We start from the raw sequence: 9,875 nt of genomic DNA, 5'->3' as shown, positions 1-9,875 counted from the left end.
ATACATATATATATATATATATACATACATACATAGGGGGCCTCGCAATGTGTGAGATTCCTCTGCCTCTGCGTCAGTGATAGCATCGGACATACATGCGGGGCGGGTGCAGGCAAGGTGCCAATGGAGCATGGAATCATACATACGAATACAGGTCGGAGGATGGGGAGGGATGGGGAATTCGCTGAGGGAGTAGGTAGGGTGTCAGCGAAGCAGGGAGTTCGTTATATACGAGCTCTTGATCGTGATTTATTGCTATGAAACGCAAGCGAGGAGAGAGAGAGGGGAAAAGCGAGAAGCCACCACGAGGACAGACGTAGCTTGGAGGTAAAATAAATATACATCATTCGTCGAAGTGCCTGCTCGCTCGCCCGATGCCTGGCGTGGGTGGCCGATACACGCTCTCTCTCTCTCTCGCACACACAGGCAGGCATACGAGCAGGACGGTGCGCAGGCAGGCAATCAGGCAGGCAGGCAGGCAGACGGCCATGCAGGCAGGCATGCAGTCAAGCAGGCAGATATGCAGGCAAGCAGGCAAGCTGGTGGCAGGTAGGCGGAGAGCAAGCAGGAACGGAGAGCAAGCAGGCAGACGGACAGGCAGACAGGCATGCAGCCAGGCAGGGCAAGCAAGCTGGCAGGTGGGGCAAGCAGGCTGACAGGCAGGCAAGTAGGCAAGCACGACAGTGTTAGATGCACGGCGTCTGGTTCCCACACACCGCAGCAGGGAAGGGGGCGGATACCCATCAATAAGATACACGCCGAGGGAAGAGGTGAGATCGTTAACAACATGCCTTACACACACGTATGCATGCTGCTGCTAGTTTGATTCCTCTCCTCCTCCACCTCTTTCTCCTCCTCCTCCTTCCTATTCTTCTCCTTCTCATCCTCATCATCATTCTCCTCCTCTTCCCCCATCTCCTCCTTCGCCTCCCCCAACTATTCTCTCTCCTCATTCTCCTGTTCATCCTCCTCATTTGTCTCTCACCTCTTCTACAACCGCCACCTTCCCTTCATCTTTCTGTCCTTCTTCTTATAATCCGGCATCTCTTTCCACGAAGAGAACGACCGCTACGGTATCTCTCTCTCTCTCTCTCTCTCTCTCTCTCTCTCTCTCTCTCTCTCTCTTCTCCTCTCTCTCGCTCTTCTCTCTCTCTCTCTCTTCTTCTCTCTCTCTCTCTCTCTTCTCTCTCTCTCTCTTCTCTCTCTTCTCTCTCTCTCTCTTTCCTGTCTCTTTCTTCCATCTCTCTCTTTCGCTCACTGTGTTTGAAAGCGCGCACATCCATCGATTCACAAGGTAACGTCTACGTGGATGAGAGCATCATGCCAACACACTCACGGTTTCTTCAGCGGATATGGCGTGTCGGGAAGAAGTCGCGCCACAAGATTTAGGCGCTCTGGCTTGCCGACACGCATGGCGATACTCTAGCAATCCTTAATGACGTCTGAGCGCGCCACACCCTTTAACCTATGATGTGTGCCGCGCATGACAGTGTATAAGTATTACAGGTGTATTGCAGTATGCTAGTACATTTAAATTGTCTATAAATGACAATTAATAAAATACATAATATATAGCCATTTTTCATAGTAACAGTATAAATTAACATGTATAAATAACGACTATAAGTATAAACTATTACTAACATGTTACTATTTCATAAACAACATCAAGTTATCTTACCTTATAATACATGTTTATACTCGATCATATTATATTATAATCTATCATTATTATATAAATATATATATATTATATATATTACGTAATTAGCTGAGCATTACGTTGCATAAATTCGTTGAAATTCACATGAATAACGCAGCAGGCCTTATGAAGCAATAGCTGCCGCCTGAGCGGCACTATTGCTTGCGCGACGCATTGTTATATAACGCATTGTGTTCACGATCACGAATCTTCTGCCGTCCTGTGCGCACGCACGCAAGAGTTTCGAACAGCGGTTGTTGTTTTGTGGTCGCAACCGTTTTTGTTACATCGAATGCAACCGGCAAATTAGGAGTATAAAGAGGTATATAGCATGAAAAGTAGATTCGCCATAGTCAATGTGATGCACTAAAAAACATTAATGCCTGTGTTGGGGGCACTATGCTCTCATAGTGTTGCTTGGGGAAGCGAATAGTGCCCTCGCTACCGCTCGGCCATTTCCTCCTCAGCAACACTATGAGGAGCATAGTGCCCCCAACAGCAGGCTATTAAATATATAATTATTGTCATAGTTCATATTTATATATTATGCCTGCTGTTGGGGGCACTATGCTCTCATAGTGTTGCTGAGGGCAAGTATAGTGCCGAGCGGTAGCGAGGCACTATTCCTTCCCAAAGCAACACATGAGCAGCATAGTGCGCCCAACAACAGGCATTAATGTTTTTAGTGCATCACATAGACTAATGCAATCATACTTTTCATGCTTATACTACCTTCTTTATACTCCCTAATTTGCCGGTGCATTCGATGTAATAAAAACGTTCGACACAAACACAACCGCCGTTCGAAACTCTGCAGTGGCGCCCAGACGCAGGAGATTCGTGACACGTAAACACAATGCGTTATAATAACAATGCCGTCGCGCAAGCAAATAGTGCCGCTCAGCCGGGCACTATTGCTTCATAGTGCCTGCTCGCTTATCCCAATGGAATTTCAACGATTTATCACGTGATGCACTAATAAACTATAAATAATATTAATATTAGACTATTAAACAAGTATCATTATGTAGCTAACTCAACCTACGCGTACATTAACTCCGCTTGCTGTCGTCAGGCGGCGCATCGGAAAGTCGCAGACGGTGAAGGCGAGCAGGTAGGTCGACATGGGGGGCGTTGGCTCGTACACATCCGCCATCCACGAGGGAGAATCCCTGGAACGTTGCCAACACGAGATGAGATAGAGGAAGCGCGGGAATGCTCCTGCACGCGCGCGAGGTCGTGATGAGGTCAACGGGCGATCACGGGGTGTGTGGGAAGGGGCTGTGACGTATTTACCACGTTATTTTTACTGTATTATTTATTAATATTATTATTATACTGCCTGCATGCCACATCTGCACAGATATTGGCCACCACCATAAGCTCAGAAAGCTGGTGGATGGGGGTTGAAGTACGAAAGGGTGACATACTCTACTAGTCTTTAGAGAAACAGCGGTTATTGTACAAAGACATCTCTATCTCTCTATTGACCACCACCACCACGAGGTCAGCGGAAGTTTATTAGGTTCTCCACTGCTTCTATGAGGCATAATTATAGCAACTGCCCACCGTCATGAGACCATAGCTTGGCTGAACGGACGGTGACATATAATCTACTGACTCTGTATCACAACGCTATCGCTCTCTATCTCTCCACTGTCCACCACCAAGAAGTATCGGGGGAGTTGAGGGGGCGTTGATGTCCTCATTATTGATGCTCATAGGGTCTATGTCCCCCAGGGTACTGCGGAACGTACCCTGGTACGGCCGGTATACCGGAACGTACCCTGCGTCACTATTTGATATGGTTAGGGTTAGGATTAGGGTTAGGGTTAGGGTTAGGGAGTAGGCGTAGGCGCCTCCCTAGACTCGTTAGTGGAGTAGGCGAGGTACGGTCGGCATATTAGATAGTACAGGGTACGTTCCGGCAGTACCCCGGGGGACATAGACCCTCTCAGCATTATTGACTCTTACACCACAATGCTATAGCTCCCCGTCTCTTTATTGTCTACTGTTACGTAGTGAAAGGCTGGTTGAAAGTGCAGCCATGTGAACACTCTTGACTCTACAGCGGACCGCTGTCTGCTATTGTCATCAGAGCTGCTCGCGGTGGCTTCGGTCAACTTCAGACGAGCGTGATGGGGTTAGCAATTACCGAAGCATGTCGCAATTACATGTACAGTATACTATACATGATATAAAATATATATATACTATATATATATATATATATATACTCACGTACGCACATACACACACGCGCACACACACACACAAACAAACAAACAGAGTAACACCCACACAGACAAGGCACACACACACACACACACACACACACACACACACACACACACACACACACCGACACTCACAGCTGCACGACTTGTGCGACGTCCATGTTGGAGAGAGAGGGACGTAGTTGACGGCGTCGGATGAGCGTCACTCGTGAAGGTCGCCTTCAGGCCTCGGCTCGTCAAAGCCGGGAACGCCCCGCCCGAGCAAACGTCGCGCTGAAACTGCGTCGAGCGACGAAGCTGCCGATAGAAACCAACGATAATTTCTTCCTATATCGAACTTTTCGCTCGTTATCATTTGCATTCTTTCAATATACTTTCGCTAGATACGCGGTCGTCGCTTTATCTCTTGACGTGGCTTCCGTTTATAGCCATCGCCACGCGCTCGCTAGCAGATGAAGATGTTAGCAGTGAAATAATACTACTGACGCGCACACTACACACGTCTCTCGGTCGACGCACTTAACACAGTAGTCCCCTCTTCATTGGGACAGAGTGTTGGACATGTCGAGTTCCATGAGAATGTGTTTCGATTAAGCGGTGAGCAGGACAGCAACGTGGCGCAAGTTCACGAAAGACGTTGTTTTCCAAAAGTATATGATCGTCTTTAAGCGCAGGCGCCGGTTTATATTATCTGAGACCCGAAAATCGAGTACAAACTGTTTAACCATACTACGAAAGATATAACTGTGTGACTGTAATATAACCAAATAACTATTACAACGATGAATTTATATTATATCATATATATATTATATATATAGATATATATATATGTGTGTGATGTATATAGAGAGAGAGAGATAAGACAGAGAGAGAGAGAAGAGGAAAGAGAGAGAGAGAGAGAGGAGAGAGAGAGAGAGAGAAGAGAGAGAGAAAGAGAGAGAGAGAGAGAGAGAGAGAGAGAGAGAGAGAGAGAGAGAGAGAGAGAATGTCGGGTATCTAATATAATCAGAAGTAAATAATGGGAATGGACATTGTAATTACGCTTTATACAACAGGGGCCGGTTTCACGAAGCGTGATTAACTTTAATTATGATTAAATCACTAATCATACTTAACTTCCTGTAATTATGATTAGTTAATCGTACTTAAATTTTTTTTTCACGAAGCGATTTAAGTACATATTTAACTAATCACATAATTAGCCGACTTAAACATGAATTACACTGTATTAAAAATGGCGGACAACGCCAAAAGTATCTGCAAATTCGGTACATGAAAAGGAATTAGTTTGCAATTATAATGACTAAATTAGTACAGCTAATCTTAGATAATTTAAATTTTCTTTGGAAAAAATTGAAGTAAAATTTCCAATTGTAAAATCTGCAGCGTACTTAATGTACCAGTACTACCTACATACTATTTATAGTACTAGCAACTAATTATGATTAGTGGATTTAATCATGCCCTTGAGTAGAATTAAATATTGTGATTAACTGAATCATGATTAAAGTTAATTACGCTTCGTGAAACAGTCACTTCAATTTAAGTACGGGAAGTTAATAATGATTAGTGATTTAATCATGATTAAGGACTTAATTACGCTTCGTGAAACCGGCCCCAGGTGATAATCTAGGAAGAGCAGATTTGACGCATTGTGTTGCATCACGTCATCATTTGCATCTGTATCCTTGGATTGTGATGTGTATGGTAAAACGAACATGGAAAAGGTTAGTTGCGTTTTCTAAGTGTATGTTCATGTTTATCTAGTTACACATGATAAATGAAAAGGGCAGGCAAAAGCTATTTAATGTAGACTTTGATGTGTTCAGTATAATAGTGGCTAGTATAGTGAATGACGCCATCGTTTTGGCGTGTCTGTCCTACTCTACTTCCCCATTATTTACTCATGAATAAAATAAATGTGAGTTCCCATGTTCCCATATATATATATTACATATTATGTATAAATATGCTATAAATAAATAAATAAATAAATATATATATATATATATGAATAAAATATGTGAAGATATAGCGATGTAACGATGTACTAGCTAGTATCATGAAAAGATTACATGCATAGAATATTCATACATTCATATTCTAGACGTTTGTTTGTTTATAGTGGCATGGCAGCGTCAGGTCAGCGTTTGGGTTGGGTGGTGGCGAATCTCGGACACAGGGAGTGGACACCGAGATAACGGACATGGGATAGTTGACGATAGCATACACGGCCTATGTCCTGTTCGTTGGGCGCGCGCGCGTGTGTGTATGTGTGTGTGTGTGTGTGTGTGTGTGTGTGTGTGTGTGTGTGTGTGTGTGTGTGTGTGTGTGTGTGTGACGGTGTGTGCCCGTGTGTGTGAGTGTGAGAGTGTGTGGGCGTGTGTATGTGAGCGTGAATGAACATGTAACATATGGCGCGTGATCTAAAAAATGTGTTGTTGTTTGCCAAAAATACTACAAGTAAATGAAGGTGTTGATACATCCTTCGGTAATTAGCCGCTAATAAATGACACGTGTAAGCTCTAATTCAGTCGATGGCTCTAGATCGAAATCGACACAATGTTTATTTTTGTCTGCGAAATGGAGCAGAGCGTCTGAGTATGAGCCGCGACATAGATACGATTCAAATATCCGTAAATCGTAAGCAGTCTCTCTGCGTTACAATCGCAAGTACTAAATCTGTGATCTTATGCCTAATATTTGAGGCAATATTCAATGCTAACCAGCATATTATGACAGCGGCATAATTCAAAATACATGCTAATAGCCATCGAATGATTTTACGACTATTATCTTACGTATAATACTATATAATAGTCAGGCGTGTCATCTCATATGACTATATTATTATATATATAGTTTATTATGACACTCCTGCTGTATTGTATATTATGCGTTAATAGGTTATTGTTTTAATCAAACTTGCCGTGTCACCATGTTTCTCGTTTCGCATAATAATCTCATATTGCTATTATTACGCGTATTTGATTCTGAACCTTCCTTCCATTCCTCTTGTACGCGCGTTTTGTTTCTCTCCTCTCTCTCTCTCTCTCTCTCTCTTCTCTCTCTTCTCTCTCTCTCTCTCTCTCTCTCGCTCTCTCTCTCTCTTGCTCTCTCTCTCTCTCTTCCTCTCTCTCTAAATACTCTTTTCTCACCCCTCTCTCTTCCCTATGTCTGTCTGTCTTTCTCCTTCCTATGCGCGTGTTTATTCCCCCCTCTCTCGTTCACCCGCATCTCCCTTGCTTGCTCTCTTTCTTTTCTCTCTCTCTCTCTCTCTCTTCTCTCTCACTCTCACTCACAAACTCTTCTCTTCCTCCCCCTTGCTCCGCTCATCTATCTCGTTTACAACAATTTACAACTGTGACTGCGCGGGCTATAAGACACATACGTTACCGGGGTATTCCTTTCGCATCCGCGTATGCGCACCACGTAGAAACCTCTCAGGTCCATGCCCAGCCGCCCGCTGAAGCTTACCCTAACACCGATGCTGCTTCCTCCGCTTCAGCTCCTAGCGCGTGTCTATGACGACGAAACTGTCGCCAGCGTATCGATGTGAGTGTTCTCTTACACGGACAGCGTGACAACCTGCCGCTTGTCGTTCCCCGCCACGCCGACACTTTCTATCGTCAACTTCGTTCGCGTGCAGACGTATCGTCGACGTCGGAGACAGGACGGCGACGGTGATGGTTGACGCTGCGAAGAACCTGAAGGTGTCCGGGTCGCCAAGGAATGCCTGCAGCGTGAGGTCGTAGTGCCGCGAGAGTAGCGAGAAAGGAAGCTCAGATCCCACGGTCTCTCGGCGTTTTTTCTCCGGGGAGAAGGTGAGGAGGAGGTGGTTGCATTGAGAGAAACTGGCCGGACGCCGTTCGTTTGTTTCGCATCGTCGCTGCTAGCGCGAGCGAAAGATGACGCGAGAAGGATGCAGACGATGACGAGAGGACGAGATGGTGAGAAGTGAGGACGCCGAGAAGAGACGCATCCGCGAGCCCGCATCGCGCTCCACCCTCCTCCTCGGATCTGGCGCGTCCTCCTCCATCCATGCTGAACTTTTCGGCGGGAGAGAAGATGTGTGAGAATGTCGACCGTTCGCTGTCACTGCTGCATCGGTATTACCTGGCTACCGAAGACGCTCGGCTGTATGGGGGCGCTGCTGCTGCTGCGACGGTGCGGCGCCAGTGGCTGAGGCTGTCACCGGTGCTGCCGTTGCATTCGCTACTCGTGCGACTGCAAGTGCTGCCTACTACTGCTGCTGGTTCTTGCAGGCTGAGCTGCCTGCTAAGGCTGCTACTGCGCTGCTGTGGCTGCCACTGCTGCTGCTGTTGTTGCTGTGCTTCTGCTGCTACTGTGACTGTGTGTTGATGCTGCTGCTGGCTGCCTGCTGCTGTTGTTGTTGTTGTTGTTGTTGTTATTCTTGTTGTTGGAGGTGTTACTATACTGTTGTTCGGTACTAGGCACTGCTGTGTTAATGCTGTTTCTACTGCTGTTATTTCTACTGCGACTGCTGCAGCTGCTATGGCTGACTACTATGGTTGTACACGCGTCTCCTTGCGTGTGGAAGCGGGGGGTAAGTGCGAGTTTGACGTAGCGCATCCAGGAGGTGCGAGGCACGAGTATATGACACCATATCTCTCTTCCGCCAGCCGCGGTTATACACACGCGCGCGCAAGCACACACACATAACAACACACAACACACACACACACACACACACAACACACACCACACACATACACCACACACACACACAACACACAACACACACACACACATGAGCGCACGCGCGCGCACGCATACGCACTCACCACAACGCGCGCGCGCACGTGCACACACGCCATACACGTGACGATGGCGTGCGGATGAGTTTCGTGCTTGTGTGCATGCAGCTTTCAAGCAGTAGAAGCAGTAGAGCAGCAGCAGCAGCAGTGGCCGGCGGCAGCAAGAGGAGGGATGAGGAGGATTATAAACCATGTGTTCTACAGGCAAGTGCGAACCACCTTCGATGTGTGACCGTCACTCGTTTCCGCGCACGTTGAACTAAAGTATGTGGCGCCGAGTGTCGCTATCTATTCCCTTTCATATTCTTTTTCCCAACTATTTGTGACCGTTGGTGTGAATTGTGTCCGCGACCGCGGCGTGAGTCCCACCCTGGCTGCTGTGGTTTGTGATGTGTGCCCTACCTCCCGGCACCGGTGTGGTGTGACGAGCCAACGTGTGGTGTGCGTGCGTGCGTGCGTGTGCGCGCGCGCGCGAGTGTGTGTGTGTCTGCGAGGTAAAGTGCGTGTGCGCGACGGTCTCAGAGAAATCACATTTCTATTATTACTAAACGTATGAAACGCTTCGGTAAAATTGGTTCGACTAGCGAGAATGGATCAAGGATTGCACGAGTGTGTACTGACAATGAACTATTTCACAACTGAATCTTTCGTAGACCCGTATTAAAATATCGTAGATTTTATCGTATTCATTACATCGCTTTCGCTTTTTTCGTATATTGTAATTTCTTCCGCGCACACGCGCCAACTTCGTGAATGTCAGGGAGTCTATAATAGCCTATTATAGACCCCCCTGAATGCCCACGATGACGGCAGACATCACGTGATCGTGTGCATCTATGGACCATTCGCTAACGTGACCATGACAACGTCCATCTTCATGACGTCACTATTTGTAACGAGGGGTGTGCGCATGCGTCACCTAATCACTATTGACAATAGCGGCCTTTATGAACGGAAAACGAAAGCATGATACAATCAGAAATAAAACAATGACTTATCTTACTATGGATACAATCAGGACTGATACAATGGTGTGATGAGGGAAGGGGGGGGGGTTTCATGCGCATGCTATGCTATGCGGTCTCGGGTGTCTTGTTGAATTAGATAAGGTGAAATCGATTAATTAATGCTAATGTAATTAAAATTATAATCGCG

The 9,875-nt window shown here is 46.2% G+C and overlaps 1 protein-coding gene across 1 annotated transcript in view; it reads right to left on the bottom strand.

The window, feature by feature from the left end:
• LOC106807862 (thyrotropin-releasing hormone-degrading ectoenzyme-like) overlaps nucleotides 1–4,104 on the bottom strand; it is a 12,252-nt gene extending 8,148 nt beyond the window's left edge. Inside the window, exons 1-2 of the mRNA XM_014810349.1 lie at nucleotides 4,075–4,104; nucleotides 2,748–2,874 (exon numbers count right to left, since the gene is read on the bottom strand). Of these exons, the coding sequence (XP_014665835.1) occupies nucleotides 2,748–2,874; nucleotides 4,075–4,100 (153 nt within the window). The 5' untranslated portion in view covers nucleotides 4,101–4,104. The remainder of the gene's footprint in view (nucleotides 1–2,747; nucleotides 2,875–4,074) is intronic.
• Nucleotides 4,105–9,875: the final 5,771 nt, after the last annotated feature.

The sequence above is a fragment of the Priapulus caudatus genome, unplaced genomic scaffold (genome assembly GCF_000485595.1).
Source record: "Priapulus caudatus unplaced genomic scaffold, Priapulus_caudatus-5.0.1 Scaffold238, whole genome shotgun sequence".
NCBI classification, from domain to species: domain Eukaryota; kingdom Metazoa; phylum Priapulida; class Priapulimorpha; order Priapulimorphida; family Priapulidae; genus Priapulus; species Priapulus caudatus.
Note: the sequence above shows the minus strand (reverse complement) of the source record. Positions and strands in the feature narration are given on the sequence as shown.